General features: G+C 40.9%; 1 protein-coding gene across 4 annotated transcripts in view; it reads right to left on the reverse strand.

Annotated features, from left to right (window-relative positions):
• The window catches only part of ITSN2 (intersectin 2), a gene marked incomplete at both ends in the record, with an annotated part of 129304 nt that overhangs the window by 31082 nt on the left and 75748 nt on the right, over positions 1 to 22474 (reverse strand). For all 4 annotated transcript variants that reach the window (XM_080711858.1, XM_080711857.1, XM_080711856.1 and 1 more), the window contains 4 exons: positions 19139 to 19330; positions 20002 to 20098; positions 21718 to 21839; positions 21936 to 21981. In XM_080711858.1, the coding sequence (XP_080567984.1) occupies positions 19139 to 19330; positions 20002 to 20098; positions 21718 to 21839; positions 21936 to 21981 (457 nt within the window). The remainder of the gene's footprint in view (positions 1 to 19138; positions 19331 to 20001; positions 20099 to 21717; positions 21840 to 21935; positions 21982 to 22474) is intronic.

Consider the following 22474-nt stretch of genomic DNA (forward strand, 5'->3'; position numbering starts at 1 on the left):
GCCCATCCTGAGGAGGGTGGCGCCTTCCGACAACAATGAAGCAGTCAGACTATCACACAGTGGTTTCTAGTTGAACGGCATCTCAGCTCAGCAAAAACATAAGATTTTAACAGTAAGTCCGGATGACTAAACCATGCGTGCGTTTTCTGAAGACTGCCTTTATATGGACTTAATGAGAAAATCACTGGATGTCTTGTTTTGTTAAATAGTAACAGCCCTTTCTCCACTTGGCAAACACTTGTTGAAGACAATGTGCCAGGTGGCACGATTCCACCATGAAGCCAGGAATATTTATGCTTTTGTTATCGGAAATATAATCTTGGAACAAATTTTTAATTTGTGTGTGTGTATGTGTGTGTGTGTGTGTGTGTGTGTGCGCGCACGTGTGCACTGGAGATGGAATCTAGGGCCTTGGGCATGCGCTAGGCAAACGCTCTGAGCTACACCCTAGCCCCTTTAAACAAATGTTTAAATTCTTGTATCTTTTGATGCCTGTCAAGTTCTACATCTGTCCTGAGGTTGCTCATTTAAACACATAAAGAGAAGCCGGGCATGGTGTCCACAAGCTTGTAATCCCCGCGCTTGGGAGGCTGACACAGGAGGATCGCGCAGGTTCGAAGCCAGCCTCAGCTACTTAGTGAGGCTCTCAGCAACCTAGTGAGACCCTGTTTCCAAATAAAAAAGAGAAAATAGATCTCGGAGTATAGCCTGGAGGTAGAAAACCTCTGGGTTCCATCCCCAGCACCACATTAAAAAAAAGGGGGGGGATTCTTATGGTATTTTAGTGCTACGGACCATTAGAAAGCAAAATACTTGGCTCTCAAAAACAGTATTCTAGAATTTCCCACAGAAACTCTGTAGATAAATGCAAAGGAATAAAGAAAAATTGACTTGGCTATTAGAAAACAGTATTCTAGAGTTTTCCTGCCAGGGTTCTATCACCGAGTCAACTGGGGGAATTCACGTGCTGCCCGGAATTCAGATTATCATGAAAAGATGTCATGAAAGTTTTTTCACATTCTCCCAACACAGAACTTTCAATTCTCACCATGAAAACATCTGTTACCAACATGTGACTTCCGCCCCTTTAGCCCTCCAGCATCAACACACAGAACCGGAAGCTCCGTGGAAAGTGACTTAGCCGATGTGAGGGCTACCAGAGCGAATCTAGGCCTGTTAGTGCAAGCCTTACGCTCTGCAAGGGCAAGCCGTAGTAGGTGGTGCGTACCCTGCATGCACAGAAGACTGTGCATGAATCTGACCTGACCTTATTGGTGAACTGAATTCTGGAGGAGAAAAGATTCAAGGTAAACATTCTGAATGCTAAAGAGCCCAACACACTGCAAAAGCCAACACTGCCCTTTGTCTCCTCCAACTTTCTTTTGTGTCTTAAGTAGCACAATGGATTCCTTTATACACCCCTCCACTGGGTCACACATACACAGTGCTGTTCTGGGGCAGCAGGAGTTTCATAGGCACATATATATTTTCTCTTTTTTTGCGGTGCCAGAGATGGAACCAAGGGGCATTCACTGTACCTCTGAACTATACCCTCAGCCCTATTTTTTAGTCTTTTTTTTCTTTTCTTTTTTTTTTTTTGGTACTGGGAATAGAATCCAGGGGCATTCTACCTCCAAGCTACACCCCCCAACCCTATTTTTTAGTCTTTATTTGGAAACAGGGTCTCAGTAAGTTGCTGAGAGCCTCACTAAGTAGCTGAGGCTGGCTTCAACCTGTGTGATCCTCCTGTCTCAGCCTCCCAAGCGCTGGGATTACAAGCGTGCACCACCATGTCCGGTGCAAGTTTTTTTATTTTTGAAACAGGGTCTCACTGAGTTGCAAAGGGCCTCGCTAAGTAACGGAGGCTGTCCGCGAACCGCGATCCTCTGGTCTCCGCCTCCCGAATGCTGGGATTACAAGCGTGTGCCACCACACCCGGCTGTTTTCTTGATATTACTGAACAGCTACTAAACCTCTAATTTTCCCCAATGGTATGATTATACAGCTCATATTCTCAATGTGTCTATGACTAACTGTAGACTCTGCTGCAAAATGCTGAGTTTAGGAGACACCATTCCGTAGCCCCACCTGCCTCTGATTTTATGGTGGCAACAGATAAATACAGGTGACACAGGAATCCCCGTGGCAGGTGCTGCCAGGACCTTGAAAGGTTACTTGGCCGTCCTGGATTCATCTAAAGCACTTAATTTTCTCTACCCTCTTTCCACCTCTATCTTGGAATTAAATGGCGACTGCTCTGCTTTTGTGGTTTGGAGGAACAGCAGCCCAGTTAAGGGACGGCAGATGGTGGCTGAAGCCTGGTGGCTGCCGGCTGAGCTCTGGAGTTGGACCTGGACTAAGCTCTGTCCAGTGCTCGTCCCGACGGCCCACCAGGCATAGCTGGTGGCTGGCGCGCTGCAAACACTCCTGACGCGTTAGCGGTTACTGTTAGCACCTGATGTGTCTGAAGCGAACCAGGGCCGCCCAAATGCCTAGGGCTCACCTGCGTGGCAGGTATTTTTCTTGTTTTAGCCAGGCAGGATTCAGCCCAGGGGTGTTCTCCCGCTGAACTATCCTCCAGCCCTTATTTATTTATTTATTTACTTATTTATTTATTTATTTATTTACTTACTTACTTACTTACTTACTTACATTTTAGATATTTGAAACAGGATCTCATTAAGTTACCACACACTGGCCTCGATCCTCCTATCTCAGCCTCCCAAATGCTGGGATTACAAGTGTGTGCCACTACGCCTGGCTCATATGATAACAGTGTTAAATAGTTCCCTATGGAGCACTAGGGATACCAGAGAGACTCCAGATAATGGAGGGGAAATCTCAGCAAAGCTAGAATGGAAGGATAGGAGAGGAAGGGGGCTGAGGTGATTAATGGAGGAGCTACATTCGAATATGAGAAAAAGTGTGAATGTAGCATGGTCAACCTGGACGTCCATTGTTGGGGGGGAGGGCACCAAGCACAGTTTAAATGTATACCATTTACAATAAAAAATAAAAAAAAAATAGTTCTCTTATCTAGATGTGGTGGTGCATGCTTATAATCTCTTGTGAGGGGAGGTAAGAGGGTCAGTTTTGAGGCCAGCACAGGATAACTTAGTGAGACTGTTTCAAAATCAAAAATAAAAAGGGCTGAGGTGTGGCTCAGAGGTAAAATGCCCCTGGGTTCAATTTCTAGTAACACACACACACACACACACACACACACACACACACACACACTTCCCTATCGCATAATTTGTTGTTCATGTTTAAGACAAAGTTTAAAAAGTGATTTAGAAACTGATTCTTAGCCAGGCATGGTGGCACACACTTGTAATTCCAGTACTTGGGAGGCTGAGACAGGAGGATCACAGGTTCAAAGCCAGTCTTGGCAATGTAGTAAGGGTCTCAGAAACCTAGCAAGACCCTATTTCCAAATAAATAAAAAATCGGGATGGGGGGTGTAGCTTGGAGGTAGAATGCCTCTAAGTTCAATCCCCAGTGTAAAACAAAACAAAGCAAAACCTGGTTCTAAAGTTTACATGGAGAAGCAGAAGACCCAGGATACTCAGGACAATATGGAAGATGGAGGGACAAGAGAAAAGCTGTAGGACTGACACGACGGGATGTCAAGCCTTACTATACAAATCTATAGTAACCAAGACAATGTGGTACTGGCCAAAGAACAGACAAATAGATCAATGAAACAGAACAGAAAGCCCAGAAATAGACCCATAGAAATAGAGTCAACTGACCTTTGAGAAAACAGCAGAGACAATTCAACATAACTGAGAACAGACAGTCTTTCCAACAGATGCTGCTGGGACAAGTGGACAACCACACGAAAAGAAAATGAATCAAGATACAGACCTGTATCCTTCATGAAAATGTGAACCGCCTACAAAATAGCATAGGATAAAATCTGCATGACTTTGGGTGTGCTGATGACTTGAAATGTAAAATACATGAAACAAGGTAGACAGACTTCACTAAAAATTTCTGCTCCGTTAAAGACATGATCCAGAGAATGGAAAGACGACCTACAAGCCAGGCGTGATAATGAACACCTGTAAATCTCAGTAATTGGGAGGCTAGACAGGAGGACTGCAGCTCAAGACCAGCCTCAGAAGCTTATGAGACTCAGCAACCAAGTGAGACTGCTTCAAAACAAATAAAATAATTTTTTTTGTGGGTCTGGGGATAGAACTCAGGGGCATTCTACCTCCGAGCTATACCCCCTGCCCTATTTTGTATTCTTTATTTTGAAACAGGGTCTCACTAAGTTGCAGAAGGCCCCACTAAGTAGCTGAGGCTTTCCGCAAACCGTGATCCTCCAGTCTCAGCCTTCCGAATGCTGGGATTACAAGTGTGGACCACCACGCCTGGTCAAACAAAATAATCTGAAAAAAGGCTGGGGGTATAGCTCAAAGGTAGAATGCCTCTGAGTCTGATCCCCAATAAAGAAAGAGAAGACAAGCAACAGACTAGTAGGACAAAATACTTGCAGAAGATTTTTCTGATGGATTATTATCCAAACTGTGTAATCTTAAAAATAAGAAAACAACCTGATTTAAAAAATGGGACAAAGCCGGGCGTGGTGGCGCACACTTGTAATCTCAGCATTTGGGAGGCTGAGACCTTGAGGATTGCGGTTTGTGGACAGCCTCAGCTACTTAGTGAGGACCTCTGCAACTCAGTGAGACCTGGTTTCAAAATAAAGAATAAAAAATTGGGCAGGGGGTATAGCTTGAAGGTCAAATGCCTCTGGGTTCCATCCGCAGACCCGAAAAAAAAAAAAAAAAAAAAAGAAAAAGGGACAAAGACCTTAACAGATGCCTCATCAAAGAAGGATAGAGATAAAAGACTTCCGGGAAGATGGCAACCGAGAAAAGCGGGGCTTAAGAGCCCCGCTAACAACCAATCTCCATTACTACAAAATCAGCGCCTTTCATAGCCAGAAAACACCATCACCAGAGAAACAAAAAAATCACCAGGCTCCAGAGAGAAAGCGGACTGAGAACAGAGCTCAGAGCCACAGAGGAGATACACCGGCCTCACGCCCGAGGACATGGCAGCAGCGCCAAACTGCCGGCGGCAGCGGCGAATTCACCGGACGGCTACAGCAAGCCGAGGTGAGCCGCTGCGGAACAGCCAGGCGGGATCTTTTGGCGCAGGGAGCTTCTAAAGCTCCCAGTGGCTGAGCTCAGCACACGCTGCAGGGACGCAGAGTGGAACTCAAAACCAGAGAAGAAAAAAATACGCCAGCCTCACGGCCGAGGGCATGGCAGCGGCGCCATATTGCCACCGGCGGCAGCAGCAGAGAATTCACCGAGTCCAGTACTGCTACATCTGCGTACTCAAGGACAGTGAGTCAAATTGCGGGCCACAGAGGAGAAATCCCAGTACTGTACTCCCTGGGACTTGACCCAGTGGGAGAGCTGTGGTGGCAGTGATATCACACCATAGGAGAACGTGCAACCTGGCACCCCCCATAGTCTAAAGCAGCCTCTATCGACTCCCTGGGTCAGAGACTCTGTGATACAACCCAGTAAAGGAGTAGTGGGGTCAGAGATACTACAGACTCGAGATCCAGAGCACCTTAAGCGAAGTCATAGTGACCCAAGGGAAGAACCCAGAGAAGGCACAAACTTCCGAAATCATGGGAAAGAGGAATAACACTGGAGCAATGAATGCCCACAACCCCACAACATCAGAACCCGATAAAACAGAAAATCAGAGATTTCTAGAAGATCAAATCAGGAAAATAACTGTAGAAATAATAGAGGTGCTTCGAAAAGAATTCAGAGAGAGCCAAAAAGAGATAAAGGATGCAATTAATGAAGTAAAGGCCTCAATTCAAAGCATAAACAACCGATTAGAACACATGGAGAACAGAATCTCGCTCTTAGAAGATGATCATTCCAAAAATGAACGCATAGTTTCTAATCTAGAAAAAAATATCCGACAGCAGGAATCTGACATTGAAGAAATATGGGCCCATTTTAAGAGAGCTAACCTAAGAATAATTGGAATAGAGGAGGGAAAAGAAAGTGAAACCAAAGGGATCAACAATCTCTTCAAGGAAGTAATAGCAGAAAAATTTTCAAACATAGAGCAAGAGGTTGATACACAGGTCCAGGAAACTTATAGAACTCCCTTTAGACAGGATCAGAGAAGAGGATCCCCAAGCCACATAATTGTTAAAATGACCAATGTGGAAGCCAAGCAGAGAATCTTAAAGGCAACGAAAACAAAGGACCAAGTGACATTCAGAGGCAAACCAATTAGAATCACTCCAGACTTCCCAAACCAAGTCATGAGAGCCAGAAGGGCTTGGAGTAACATATTCCAAACTCTGAAAGAAAACAACTTCCAGCCCAAAATTTCCTACCCAGCAAAACTTTCTATCAAATTAGATGGAGAAATAAGAAGCTTCCATGACAAACAGAAACTGAAGGAATTTATGTCTTCAAAACCAGCACTAGAGAAAATACTCAAAGAGATTAACTACAAAGAAGAAATAGGTAACACACACCAGAACCAGAGAAACAAGATTTTTCATCCAACAGACAACTAAGATTGGTTATCTGTGGAGATTCATTAATTATGTTAGTCTTTTACCTATCTCTAAATTGTATTGTTTGCCTTTATTGTTGTTAATTTTTAGGATGTCTAGTTGGAATATTAATATACCTTCAGATATAGCATTTGGAAATATTTTATCCCATTCTATTAGTAACTTTTAACTCTGTTTACATTGTCCTTGGATATACAATTTTTTTTTATTTTTTAGGGAGTTTGTATACCCTTCTGTTGCCTGTGCCATTGAAATCATATCCAAGAAATCACTGCCAATTTCAATATTGTGAGGTTTTATGACCCAGATTTTCTTCTAAAAGTTTATAGTCTTAAGATTTATATTTAGGTCTTTTATCTATTTTGAGTTAATATTTGTATAAGGAGTTAGGTAAGGGTCCAATTTTATTCTTTTTCATGTAATTATTATTTTTCAACAATATTTAGTTAAAAGACTATTATTTCCACCACCAAATGTTCATGGAAACCTTGTCAAAAATAACTTGACAATATAGGGAAGAATTTAGCTCTAGGCTTGTATTTAACTCCAATGGTTTATATATCTGCCTTTAGAACAGTACTACACTGTTTCAATTATTGTAGCTTTATATGGTTTGAAATCAGAAAATATATATCTTCTAGCTTTGTTCTTTTTCAAGATCGTTTTGGGTATCTAGAGTCCATATTCCATATTAGGATAGATTTTTTTTCTGAAAAATAAATATATAAATATATGATAGTTTCACCTAAAAAAATAGAAAAAAATAATCTCTGGTAAGAAAGAAAGCAAAAAGAAATATTGAAATGTTATCTTTAAGTCATCAAAAGCTTGGTATCAGACAAATGAAACTGTTATGTGATATTATCATTTTTAATTTTGGATAAATTGCTATAATACTAGATGTCAACCACTAAGCCAAGCATGGGAAGGAGGGATGGGGAGAGAATGGGGTGGGGATCGGGTGGGGGCTGACTGGGCAATGTGTGCATGGATGTCTACAAAAGTTTGTATCCCACTATGATGTATGAATACAGTGCACCAACAAAATAAAAGAATCGGAATTGGCAAAAAAAGAAAAAAAAGGATAGAGATGGCAAATAAGTGTATGAAAAGATGATCTGCATTATATCTTCAGAAAAATAGTAATTAAAATAAGATGCCCCTCCACAGCTGTTAGCCTGGCCAGTATCCACAACACTGTCAACACCAAATGCTGGTAAGGATGCCGGCAACAGGAACTCGCATTCACTACTGGTGGGTACCAAATGGTACAGCCACTTTGGAAGATGGTTTGGCTGTTACAAAACTAAACATTCCCCATGATCCAGCCATCATTCTCCTTGGTATTCACCCAAAGGAACTGAACACTTAAGTCCACATAAAAATTTGCACACAGGTTATTTATCGTAGCTTTACTACCAACTGCCCCAACTTGGAAGCAAGCAAGGTATTTTTCAGTAAGTACAAGGATAAATTGTGGTGTATCCAGGCAATGAAGTATTATGCAGTACCCCAAAGAAATGATCAAGTCATGAAGAGATACAGAGGAAACTTAGAGGCTTATTACTAAAAAAGCCAATCTGAAAAGGCTACAAATTATATACAATTCTAACAGTTTGACATTCTAGAAAAGGCAAAACTATGGAGACAGGAACAAGATCTGTGGATTACAGGGGAGGAAGGAATGACCAGGTGGTGAAATTTTCAAGGCTGTGATGTCACTTTGGAAGATATCGTAATGGTAGATACATGTCATTATACATGTCTAAACTCACAAGGTGTACGATGTCCAGAGGAACCAGTATGCCAACTACAAACGTCAGGCAACAATGAAATGTCAAGGCAGATTCATCGAGTGTAACGAATGTACTACTCTTCTGGTGAGGAGGGTGATGGGCTCTGCATGTGTGGGGGTACGGCACAGAGGGTACTAGGTTATCTCTAAGCCTTCCTCTCAGTGTTGCTGTGACCTAAAACTGCTTCCAGCACTCTTTACAAAGTGATTATGAAAATTAATAACTCAATTACAAATAAGCAAAGAATTTGAATAGACGTTTCTTCAAAGATACACAAATGGCCGACATGAACGTGCAAAGATGCTCAGAGCATTAGTCACCAGGGAAAGGCAAATTAAAACCACAATGAGAAACCACTTACACCTACATGCTGCCTGTAATAAAAAGTTAGACAATAACAAGTGTTGGTGAAGATGAGGGGAAACAAAAACTGTTGTACATTGCTGGTGGGAAGATAAACCGAAAGCCAGTATGGAAAACAGGCTGGTAATTCCTCAAAAAGTTAAAAAAGTAGTTACTGTTTGACCAAAATTCCCACTCCTAGCATTATGACCCCTCCCAAAGAAATAAAGATACACAAAAACCTCACACACACACACAAAGTTCACACAAAACCTTACACATGTATGTTCATAACAGCATTACTTCCAACAGCCACAAAGTGGATACAACCCAAATGTCCATCAACCAATGAATGCATAAAACAAAACAGACGTATCTGTACTGTGGAACTGAGGTGGCACCCGAGGGACTGGTGATTACACACGGCGACACAGACGGACCTTGAACAGGCTCGTGTGCCAAGTGCAACAAACCAGTCACAAGCCTCACGGATTTTACGATTCCATACACATGGAATGTCCCAAACAGGCACACTCGGAGGCGGACAGATCAGTGGTCTGGGCTTGGGGGTGAAGGGGCACAGGGAGACAAGGGCTGGTAGTTTCTAAATGGTACAGAATTGATTTTCGAGTTGATGAAATGTCTTACAGTGATGGCTGCACAGCTATTAATGTATTAAACCCATCACACTGCATGCTTTAAATGAGTGAGTTCTATGGTACATGAGTTATTTATCAAGAAAGCCCTTTCCTGAAGAAAATGTGATTATGTTCAACCTTTATCTTTCTGGACACTATTGTTACAGATTCTTGTTCTCATTATATACAGTCCTTGCCTCTTTTCTGTGTACTTTTCACATTGGAAAGATGCTGCAGTCTCTAATTTTTCTTCTTTTCTTATCACTGGTACGAGTAATGGTTCTACTGCCAGAACTTCATTATTATAAAACGATGGCAACAGCAGCACACTCACGTGGAGGTTTGTTACCATGACACAGAAGACAGAACACTGAAGCAAAATGGCCATTTACTGGCTGTGGGCCTCAGACATGTTATTTCACCTCTCTTCATTTCCATATCCATAAAGAGAAAATAATACTGAGTCAATACAGTCAAGGACCTCAGAAAAGTACCTACACTCAGTCCTCAATAAAGAGCAGTTTTCTTTCTTTCTTTCTTTCTTTCTTTCTTTCTTTCTTTCTTTCTTTCTTTCTTCCTTCCTTCCTTCCTTCCTTCCTTTCTTTCTTTTTCTTTCTTTCTTTTTTACTGGTGCTAGCAATGGCTGTGCAGCCAGAATTGCATTCTTTTAAAAATTGGTGGCAACATTAGCACAACAATTTCGTAACACTTGTCTCCTGTCTTCATGAGCTCCTTTCCCTACTCACCCCAAGTGCTGGTCTGAGGACACATCTCCCTGGTGCTCTCACCCACTTCCATTGGTTTGACAACCACTAGCATGCATGGTGGTCTCTCCACCAGGTGATGGGCATTTAATACCATATACATTATATATACTAACAGGTATACATATATAAAATAATGTATAAATATCTACCAATAAAATTTATTAATTTTAAGCCTGGGACACTCTACCAGTAAGCTATACCTCCAGCCCTTTGTTTTAAAACAAGGTCTAAGTTGCTGAGGCTGGCCTGAAACCTGTGGCCCTCCTGTCTCAGCCTCCCAGGTACTGGAATTAACAGGTGTGCACTACTGCACCTAGTTCTGTTGTTTGTATATTTTGATTATATGTCTCTCTACCTGCTGGATGATTTTATCTGGCTGACCCACAGGTGCTTTGTAGTAAAAAACCATACTTCCCCCAACTCTGGTTCTTTACTGCAGTTGGTGGCAGCATGATCCCACCCTGCCACCCAAGATACACACTCGGGGATAAGCAACTCTCACGTGCCCTGACATTCCAGCAGCCCTAAGTCCCGATTCCTGATACCTTCCCTTCAGAACTCGGTCTCATCATTTTGTCTCCACTGTGGCTACATATGGGAACCTTCTGGTGAGCTTTAAAAATTCCCCATGAAAGCCGGGCGTGGTGGCACACGCTTGTAATCCCCGCGCTTGGGAGGCTGAGACAGGAGGATCACAGAGGTTCGAAGCCAGCCTCGGCTACTTAGTGAGGCTCTCAGCAACTTAGTGAAACCCTGCTTCCAAATAAAGTATAAAATAGGTCTAAAAAAAAAAAAAAATTCCCCATGGCCCAGGCTGTGTAAATCTGGACCCAGGCACACACGGTGCCCCTGGGGAGCCAGTGTCTGACTTCATCTTGACTTTCTTCTCAAGCATCACCTCTCACTGCTCCTGGCCTTGCACTTTTAGTACAATCACACCTCCGGCCTCCACAGGGCGGTCTGTTATCATACTGGCCTCCATCCTACCGCCCAGTTTGCCTTGCCCCTACTTATCTTATGGCTTTAGCAGCTGCTTCCTCCAGGAAATCGTTCCCAACCACCTATGGCTGGATCAGGCGCTCCTCGTCTGTCCACCCTTGGTGCCAGCAGGTACCCACCACTGTGCTGAAGCAGTTTTAGAATTATCCGCTGAGGCCAGGACTCTCTCTTGCTGATTTCTGTATCCCCAGTACATATCTGTTGGCCGCATGCAAGTACTAGACGCATGTTAGCGGGATAGCTCTCCAGAAACGAGGAAAGGCTTCTAGGAAAAGTTGTTCATGCTAGCTAGGCATTGATGGCTAAATTTTGGACCATATTTTTCTTTTCATCCAAGGGCTCTCAAAACCACCAACTGGGTAACTTAAGTGTAATAGTCTGCTCGACTCTGATGACCCCAAGCAGTCACTGCAGGTTCTTTGATATTCACTCCTATTTTGTACTAAAAAGTCTTATTCCACATTTGCAGTTGAGTACCAATTTGGAAGTTGCTGCCAATCTTTTTTTTTTTTTTTTAATATTTTGGTGGTACTGGGGTTCCTGGAAGCCCTTCTACCTCTGGGCTACACTCCCAGACCTATTTTATACTTTTTTATTTTTGGAAACAGGGTCTCTTAAGCCAGCGCGGCTGGCTTCGAACCTGCGCGATCCTCCTGTCTCCACCTCCCAAGCGCGGGGATTACAAGCGTGCGCCACCACGCCTGGCAATCTTTTTAGAAAAAAGTTGGAGTAAAACTGTAAATAACATAAAAGTCTATTAGGATCCTATATTATATTTTCTCTCTGGTGAGCATATTTAATACCATATTAAAATAGAAATTTCTTTTGCTTTTGAGATGGAGTTCTCAATTTCTTTTGCCCCTGTGAGATAAAGCACCTGTTGGTCTGTACCCAGAGACTACATTAAGAAAAAAAGAAATTCCAAAGACATTTAGTTATACCTATATTTAACAATTAAAAATAAATTTAAATGATGCTTCAAAAGAAATACACAATACAAGTAGTGTAGTTTGTGTCCTTTTAATAAACACACTTGCATAGTAATATTACAATTTTGTAAAAATAACAGATGATCTCATGCCAAGCGTGCCTAGCAGTTGCACAGTCTCAATACCTTTAACACTAGAGCTTTCAATACACACAAAATAAAAATTTAAGGCAAAACAGCACTTTGCAACAATTTAGTAATTTATTACATTACAGCAGCATCACAGCGGCGCCAAGTGCCACTTTAGACACAAGTCTCTCATATCTCCATGATAGCTTTTATTTACAAGATTCATAACTTGGGAAAATTCATTCTAAGAAAACTTGGCAAGTAAAGTTTTGGATTGGAAATTGGCATTTCTTTCTCTACTTTTCCTTTCCCCAGTTTCTTTCTTTTAAACTACCAGTGTATACACTACATTTTAAAACATTAAAATAGCAGTTACATTTTTTTAAATAGGTGGATTATTTCAAAATGACTCCGTATGGTAAAGTTTTAGGGAAACTCTACAATGGATAGGACTGATTATAATTTTCAAATTTTGTAAAAATCAGCTTTGGTTTTAGAACTGATTTTTTTCATGGCCGGAAAACCCAAGTTTAACGACATACAGTAAAAGTGATCACATACTGCAACCTTTAAGTAAACAGGTATTCTCCTTCTTTATCTCCTACAGGGTTCAGATTTATTTGATTGTACTCCAATTTAAAACTTTGATGTCCCTTCTAAGGAAACTGAAAGCTGTCTTATACTGAATGAGAAAGAGAATAAATACATGGCTGAAGGAGGTACTGTGGAGGACTTCATGCACTTCTAAGAAGGATCTAAGTCAACGCTGTACGCCACAGAATTTCCTTTCTCTTTAGCTTTCTCTCAAATATTTGATGGAATACCTACACAGATGGTATTTTCAGTTATAACAGTAAGTTTATTTTCTGGACGTTCGGCTTAAATATTGGGCTATTATGTGACCTAATCCATAGGTACCTGGTGAACACATTGTTTTCAGATTGATTATGTTAAGCTCAACCTGAATGTTATTCCTAATAATCTATATTTACTGGTATAAAAATGAAATGATTTGAGTTGTAAAAATACTTTGGAAATAATCTATCAATATATTAGATCGGCCCCAATTCAAAATCAAGAGGAAAATATGTTATACCAATGATGTGGTTAATCAACAGTGTTGTGATTGCTAATGTCAGATTTAAAATAACTTTCCCTAAACTGAACTTAAGAAGTGCGAAAGCAGAAAGTTCAGAAGATAAATGGCAAGGCCAGGTGACAACTTGGAAAAGTCACTTGAATTCACAAGGACTCGGTCTTTATACTCTTTAGTGACTGCAGGAAAATATTTAATTCTACCTATAAAGTGATATTATTGCTTTCCTATTAATGTCATACTTATAAAACATCATAATGATGCCAAATGCTAAAAATGGAGGTGGTCTTATAACTAAAAATCCCCACTCCAGAGAGCATACATACTATTAGACCCCAATAACACAGACGTTTGAACTTTGTGAAGTTTCAACTAATAAACTGCTGATTCTTTCTTAAGTGCCATAAAGTTATGATTTGGGCAATATGTGATTGAAATAACTTATTTGTAATATATAGGCACATTAATATAAATATTGCACAAAATATGTCCCTAACTTAAACCGAGCGGTATAAAAACATATTTCACTTTGCTTAGAGAACTCTGAAGAAGTAAGATTATGGGATTGTATGTACACTTTTCCTGATAATACTTAGACATTCACAAACAGTAGATTGCACTGCAGTTTGTAAACATTTTAAACTGTATAAACTCTCATTGATTTTCAAATATAGCTTAATACTGTCTATTAAACTCCTTTGTTTCAGCTAAGCACTCTCACATAATTAGTTTATAATGTCTGTTGCTTTTTAAAGCATTTTCCATTCAAGGAGAAGTAAATTCCTATGCCAAAGTATCCAATGTGCCTGAAGAAGCGCTATTAGCCAGGGAAGCTAGGATGGTAAAAACCAATCTCTAGCTTCAGAGAAGCTTCCTGGACATGGAGGAATGCCAGCTCTCACACATCCTTCCTTTACTCTGAGTCAGGGACATTTTAACGCCTTAAGGGTTCCTTATGTTTAATAAAAACATTAGGGATGCCAACAATGTCCTTCTGTATTCTGGGACATGGAGTCACCTGAATACATTAGGTAAAATAGGCAACATTAATTCTGACTTTAAAATATACTATAGGTATAAGTTAGAGGAGGTTTCATATCTTACAGTCAATGATGGGAGCCTTTCGTTCCTGAAAAACAATCTATTTTTAGGTAGTTGATGAAGAAGTAAACTCTAAGTGCTATGGCACATGGTACAGTATCTCATTAGCTCAGAGCAATCAAGATCCAGCAGGAACTGCGGAAGCCTGGCGCTCATCCTAGGGCAGCCGAAACGGCCTCAATATGGCCCACCCTGCGAGCACCACCAGAGCAGGCCGCTCTGTCTGCTGTTAAGATCAGAAAAGCCTCCCGCCTCACAAGTGCTACCGTTCCCACTCCAACTACACAGAAAACGAGAAAAGGTAATTTCCAGTTCTTGGCCTTGAAACAAATCTAAATATCGGTGCTCACAGAGGCATATTAGAAAGAAACAGGGGCAACTGTGCGTATTTGAGGACAGACCATGGAGTTAATGGCTCACTGTGATTGGGACTGGATCAAACACGACAGCAGAGTATAAGCAAACTTCATCTCACTTTTGTAATGAATACACACGTTGCAATAACATCGGAAAAGCATGGCGGCCCATTCCAAACCAAAGAGGACAGTTTGAGCAAATAGTGGGTCTTTGTGTGTTTGAACTCCCACCATGTCAGGGCAAACTCAATATGCGTGCTAATGACCTACGATTACCAAATTAAAAAAGAAGGAAAATGCTCAAGGATGCCAGAGTGAACAGCAGGGAAAGCCACACAAAGACCCACTATCCTTGGACTTGTTACCAGGACGTTTTAACTGTCGATCAGAAACAGAGGATTCATCACAAGTGGCTTTAACAGTCAAACAAAGTAAATGAACTGTGTAGGAGATATTTGATCAGGGCTGCCTGCCCTGACTCCACGTTAGAGTCAAACTTGGATAGTGGGTCTCTGGGGTGCTTTCACAACTGGAAGACAACATTGGGTCCTAAAAAAAGAAAAACGAGGAATAAAATGAACATAACGCAAATTAGGTGGGTGATAAAAAATTCGACTAATAATAACATGCAACATCAACTAAACAAATTTGAACCACTAAAATTCTCAACCTATAAAAATGTTCTAGTTACTTAATAAAATAAAATAATTTATAAGGGCCGGGGGCTAGAGAAACACAAACGGTAATCGATAATCTAACCAGCTCAAATGTCTTATACAAAGACTAGAGACATCCTCCCTCCCTCCTCCCTCCTCCCTCTTCCCTCCCCCCTCCTCCCCTGGTGAATAGACCCAGGGCTCTCTATGACTGAGCTGCATCCCCAGACTTTTCTTTTCTTTTTTATTTTGAAACAAGGTCTTGCTAAGTTGCAGAGGCTGGCCTCTTTCAAAATAAAAAATAAAATCAGGCTAGGAGTGTAGCTCAGAGGTAGAATTTCTTTGGGTTCAATGTTCACTACTACCAAAAACAACACACACACACACACACACACACACACACACCCTCTTTCACACACACACACACACACACACACACACACACACACACACACACCATCTTTCATTCTAAAATGCACCTTTGGTCATTCATCAAACAATAAAGCATTCTATTTATTTATTTTTTGCAGTACTGGGGATGGAACCCAGAGGCATTCCACCTCTGAGCTACATCCCCAGCCCTATTTTTTATTCTTTATTTTGAAACAGGGCAGAGGACCTCACTAAGTAGCTGAGGCTGTCCTCGAACTGCAATCCTCCTGTCTCAGCCTCTCAAATGCTGGGATTACAAGCGTGTGCCACCATGCCTGTCTTTCAATATTTAGATTATGATCAAACTAAGAAAAACTACACACATCAGCCAACACCAAAGTACAGATTTAATGGTAGTAATTCTGTAACAAAGAAAACTTTGTAATTCTCCTTGTTTTGAAAAAACTTTTTGAACGCTCTACTTTCTCAGCTCTTGATATGTAAACTGACCACGAAGATAACTGGCGCCTCCTGCCAGTCCTAGCCCTTGTCCTGTGGCTACTTATTCTTCCTGTCCCAGCTCACATACTCTCTGCGAAATCTTCCAATGATAGCGTGCCTTCTTTCCCCCAGACTTAAGCGATTTTTCCCCATCTGTATAAATATTCATTACAGCAACTCATATTAATCTGCATGTCTGTTCCTCACTAAACTTTGACGCTATTTCAGAGCAAGCAGTATCTTTTCATGTTTGTACTTCCAATGTAAGTATGTGGTGGACACTCAAAGAATACTAATGAGATGGATGGCTTTCTTCATTTAATCGGAAAAATGTTAACATAAAGTCCCAAACACATCGTAACAAAATTTGAAGCACATGGGAACTTTGGTCCTTTAAAATTATCGTGTATATTAGATGTGACTGAAAAACAACTTTTCTCCTTATTTCTGTGGTTCACTATCATTATTTCCTTATTTTATTTCAAGTGAGAGGTTTGAGATTGTCTTATAGTCGTGCTGTTCAATATAACAGTCATCATCCACAAGTGGCTATTTAGTTTTAAGTTAATTAAAGCTAAACTTACTAAAAACTGAGTTTCTCAGCCATGTTAGCCACACTCCAAATGCTCAAAGGCGACATGTGGCTAGTGGCCACTGTACTGCACGGTGCAGATCAGACCGCTGGGTATCACCATGTAGACAGGAGCCTCATCTCGAGGCCCCCAGAGGCCCTGCCAGCTCCACCCACTGTGGAAAGCACTAGGCAGTCTCTGGCCAAAAGTGATTTGCCTGGCAAATGTGCAGACAGCATTTACTGGCAACTGAGTATGAAGTTTAAGACTAAAAAGATGTCATTCAACTTCCTGAGGTTCCTTTTCTAGGAGGTTGTCATTGTCTTGAAGAAAATTTCTCTAAAATGGTGGCTTTTAAATTATCCCCAGAGCCGGGCGTGGTGGCGCACGCTTGTAATCCCCGCGCTTGGGAGGCGGAGACAGGAGGATCGCGCAGGTTCGAAGCCAGCCGTGCATGCTGGCTTAGGAGACCCTGTTTCCAAATAAAAATGTAAAAATAGGTCTGGGAGTGTAGCCCGGAGGTAGAAGGGCTTCCAGGAACCCCAGTACCACAAAAAAGCCAAAACAAAAAAAACCCCAAAAATTATCCCTAGAGGGGAATCTGAAAAGACTGTCATAGAATAGATAGGAGAAAGGAAGATTCTAGAAGGCTTGGGGCATGGTCCTGCCCTTCCTTTAGAATAGCTTCTACATGCTATTATATTCCTCATTATATGAGGCTTAATTGGAAAAAATATTCCACCATTGGAAAACAAGATTAAAAACAACAACAAAATATTTTTAAAACCATCACTTTTTATCATAGAAACCACAAAAGCCAGATGTACAGAGTAACTGGACATCAGAGATCACTCGCAAACACCTCTCAGGCACAGGAAGTCTGCAAAGACTCTTCCTCCCAATTCTCAGAAAGATGTTTAATCTATCACTATAAAGTACAAACCATCAGAACTTAAAAATGGCCATTCATTAGGCAATTCAAGTTTTCATAATTTTCTTTACCATGTCTCCTGAAACCCTGAGATATTTGGGGGAATATTCAAACCATAAAAACCCGAATTCCTCCTATCCTACCTCTATACACAAAGTTTTTGTTGATTTACTTAAAGAGGAATCTTCTCGCAATATCTGAACTGTCTTTACAAGCTTTAAAATGAAAATATAGATGTTGTATAAAATAAATTCATAAATTCATAACCCTTGCTTTGAATCATAACTGTTATCACCGTTCTGAATGAATTACCACTTACATGGTCTTGGCAACTAAAATAAAATGAAAGATTAAACATTTTTTATGATTTCACTATAGTAATAAAAATACAAATAAAGACCTATTTTGTAAACAAAATTAAAAATCAAAAGGATGGGAAAAAGTGACATCCACTTTACAAAGATAAAAAGTTTATTTGCAAATACTATTCCCTAACTTATAAGCGCTATATTAATATTAACTATAACAAAGTGTAAGTAGGCCGGGCGTGGTGGCGCACGCTTGTAATCCCTGTGCTTGGGAGGCGGAGACAGGAGGATCACACAGGTTCGAAACCAGGCTTGCTGGCTTAAGAGACCGTTTCCAAATTAAAAAAATATAAAATGGGTCTGGGAGTGTAGCTCGGAGGTAGAAGGGTTCCACCCCCAGTACCACCAAAACAACAACAACAACAATAACAAAAATGGTAAGTAAAACTTACAAGAGATAATTTTATACAATATGCGATTTTACACTTTGAGATCTGGACTGCTGTTCTGAAAATCAAAGATAGACCTTGATTCATACATTCTTTTGTGGGATGAGATGGCTATCTAAAGTGTGAGGGTTTTGTAAACAGCATAAACAGGTTATTTAATTTTCTTCCAACTTGGATAATGTCAAAGCATGTAGGAATTAAATGAGAAGGTTGCAAAATGAATGGCACCTATATAATAAAAGGGCACAGGAAAGGTGAGCGGGGCCATTACAGTACTAGAGCTGCTCTACAGTGAGCTGAAAACGAACACTGGATGCTGAGACAGACGGGCGGCAAAGGGAGCTGCAGTACGGACAGCTCTCACACGGAAGAGCTCTTCAAGAAATTATACACTTTTTCAGATACATCTATTATTAAGCTTGGAAGCTAGTGAAGAGTATTTAAAATAAGGTAACTTTTGATCTTGTAAAACATGTCCTTTTGTCTTTTCTGACTTTCAACGTTAGTCTACCTTTGCTGTGAGTGCTGAGCTTAGGGTCTGGTGTAGGACAGTAGGATCTGCTGCGCTGCATATTAACGTCTCACACTAGAGGAGAGGCAAGTGATTTGATACTACTCACACTGCTGGCTTGGATCGGAGTCTGTTGTCATCTTGACATAGTTCGAGGGAAAGAGACCAGTCACTCCGTTGATTTCCCCTTGCCACCAGTCAGGGTCATCTTTGTTCATAACATTAATAAGTTGTCCCTTGGAGAAATTGAGCTCATCTTCATTATTTGCAACGTAGTCATACATAGCAATCACTTGACATACTATCAAAGATAACAAAATAGTAAACAAATTAATTAGTCCTACAGGAATCAAAACTATCCACAGGATGTTAAGTCAGAAATTAAAAGTTTCTTTGAGCTACTCTGACTCCTGGTCTCTATCCCCCATTTCCTATCTTATAAAAACAAGAATTAACTGATTCCATTTAAACATTCAAGTGAATTGCTTCACTGTAAGTATGATCGTATAGCAATTCCACATTAAAACATTTCAAGGAGCCGGGCGTGGGGGCGCACGCTTGTAATCCCCGCGCTTGGGAGGCTGAGACAGGAGGATCGCACAGGTTCGAAGCCAGCCTCGGCTACTGAGTGAGGCTCTCAGCAACTTAGTGAGACCCTGTTTCCAAATAAAATATATATTAAAAAAAAAAAGTAGGTCTGGGAGTATAGCCAGAGGTAGAAAAACCCCTGGGTTTTACCCCCAGTACCATAAACAGAAATTTTTTTTTCAAGGAGTGCAGTGGCTCAAGAATCAATGAGTAGCTGGCAGGCCTTTGTGTATGGAGCTTCTCAGAGAGGAAGTTCTCTGTGGCATGTTACTTCTAAGCAGAGGCAAGGAAAGAACAGTTTCCACATCTTTCCAAGAGTCAGCTAATCTAAAAAGCTGAGTGTTACGAAGCTGAGATGAAATAGAAGGCAACCACCTGTCATACCAGCATGAAAGGCAGGCGTGGTTCTCTCACTACTTGGACCCAGGAGTTTAACATGGCTGGCAGGAAACCATCCCTTTTGTCGCTTCTTTCCTCTGGCCTAAAAATTAGCAAAAGGAGTATACAATTGAAAAATGAAATTAGAAACAATATTGAGACACAACTTAAAAATTAGAGGAATCCTGACTGTCTAATAAAGGATTTAACGCTGCTCAAAGGCCAGTGGCCTGTGTACTTGGCTACTAGAAGCCCATCTCTAAATCCCTGGAACACCCTGATTGGTAAGTGTCTTCGGCACCTGAGGGCCTCGCAGAGTCTTGCAGTGTGGTTTATGGTGGGTGCTGTAGGGCTGCATGGGCAATTAACTGTATCTAAGTGAAGGGACACCAGTAAAAAGCACTGGAAACAAGGCTCCAGTAAAAACCTCCTTGACTGACAACAACTCTACATTGTCATGTATCATGCCAGGCAGAGGTAGATTGCCTGTGACCCCACTGGGAGAGGAACTCTCCTGTACACCGTCCCAGTCTTCCCTCCCTAATCTGTACTGCTTTGTAGTAATAAACTGTAACTGTGAGTGAGTTTTCAGTGAGTTGCCAGAGTCCTTCTAGTGATCTACGAAACTGGAGAGTAGCCTCAGTGACCCTCAGACATGGAGCTGGATTCACAAGTAAGGACGGCTATGGGGCCCTGGACTCAGCCCTGGCCGGCCAGGTCAACAGCAGGCACTGGGCACTCACCCCTGCGCATCCCACAGTGCTGCTGCAGGTGCCGGCTGAGGGCTCGGCTGGAGGCCTTTCGTGCTGAGTTTTCTGAATATTTCACACATATAACACTAAAAAAGATCTTTTTAGAGTTCACCTAGTACGTTCAAATCAACCTTAAAATGGTGCAGCCCACTGAAAATAACTCTTGAAAATTTATTAGAAATTAATCAGTAAGGCAAAAAATTTATGGAGAACCATGTTTATCATCTAGTTGGGTCCATTTTCAGAGAAAATCAAAAGATATTATCAGAGGTTATTCAAGAAGATAGTAAATTTGGTCTCCCATCACCCTGGCTCTTCAGGGATCCTAAGACTCTGGTTTGCAATAAAACTATGTTTATCCTGTGTATTATAATCATTATCAATCTTGTATAAAATACAGCTACTACATCTTTTACCATTTAACCCTAAAGTGCTTTTTAAAGTTTTGACTAGTAAGGGAATTTTGGAAGTGACAGAACAATGATCTTTCTCTATCAAAACATATGCAGCAACCATCTGTTGACACTGTAGAACACAGGCTCATCTATGTCTGTGCTATTTCCTTGCACTGCTATCTCAAAAACTCAGGTCTACGGGGGAACAGTATAATGTAGTATTTTCTCAGTACCCAGGTGAGATTGTGCCTTTCTCCTAGAGGACACCCTGTAACCTGGGACTATCCCAGACCATTGTGACACTGCGCCTTCCTTTAGGAAAGCAATCTGTGGCTTATTAAGGCGGGCTTATGGGGAAACAATTATAGAAATATTCTTTAAATTGTTACTGATAGTATCAACTCAACTGTGCTAAAAATGAATAGGCAAAAGACTAGACAAAAACATAATACAGTAAAATACTAAAACTGATTACCTCTGTAGTGATATGATTATGGGTGATCTAAAAATTTTATTGATCTTTATAAGCATGCATTATTTTTATAATAAAATTGACAAATGTTAAAAAATATTACCTGTAATTCCCCTTGCCACCACCCACTTGCATTTTTCTTTAGAATTAATATTAATTGCCCTGGTGCAAGACTAAGTTGTTCAGCACCAGAAGCAACATATGCGGAAGTTACTTGAGCAATCTCTGAAAAAAAAAAAAAAAAAAAAAAAAACAGAAATATAATTCAAGACTACAATACAGCAAACACTGGTAATTTTTCAAGCTTATTTTGATACATACCAGGCTTTTTGTTTGACGTTCCAGATTTGCTAGCACTTCCAAAATTCTACAAGGAAAAGACATGTTGTTTTCAGCATTTTCAACAATCCAGATGTAAAAATACAAAGGTTACTAATCCCCAAAATTACTTCTTTAAGTGAAGATCAAAATGACAAGGAACTGTACACTAACCAAATAAGTAAAGACCCCAACGACAAGGAGATTTGCTATGTTAATGGAATCCATTACAGACAGTGGTGGATACCGTCACCCCAGCTCAATGGCAGGAGCTCAGTTTCGAATCTTCTTGGTTAAACATGACCGTCCAGACCAGATGCCCCGCTTCATCACCTGGGTCGGCACAACGCCCACTGTGTATTGTATTGTCTTAGATGACAAGTTTTGCTCCTGCTTTCTCTAGGGACTCTAATTTATCTGCTGCTCCTTCTTAGTAGGAGGCAATATTCTCTTTTCTCTTACCATATTACCCCTAAACTGAATGAAGATTAAAATTTTTTTTTTTTGGTATTGGGTATTATGTGAGCTATACCCTTTTTTGC

The sequence above is a fragment of the Muscardinus avellanarius genome (assembly GCF_963383645.1).
Source record: "Muscardinus avellanarius genome assembly, chromosome: 15".
Lineage (NCBI taxonomy): Eukaryota > Metazoa > Chordata > Mammalia > Rodentia > Gliridae > Muscardinus > Muscardinus avellanarius.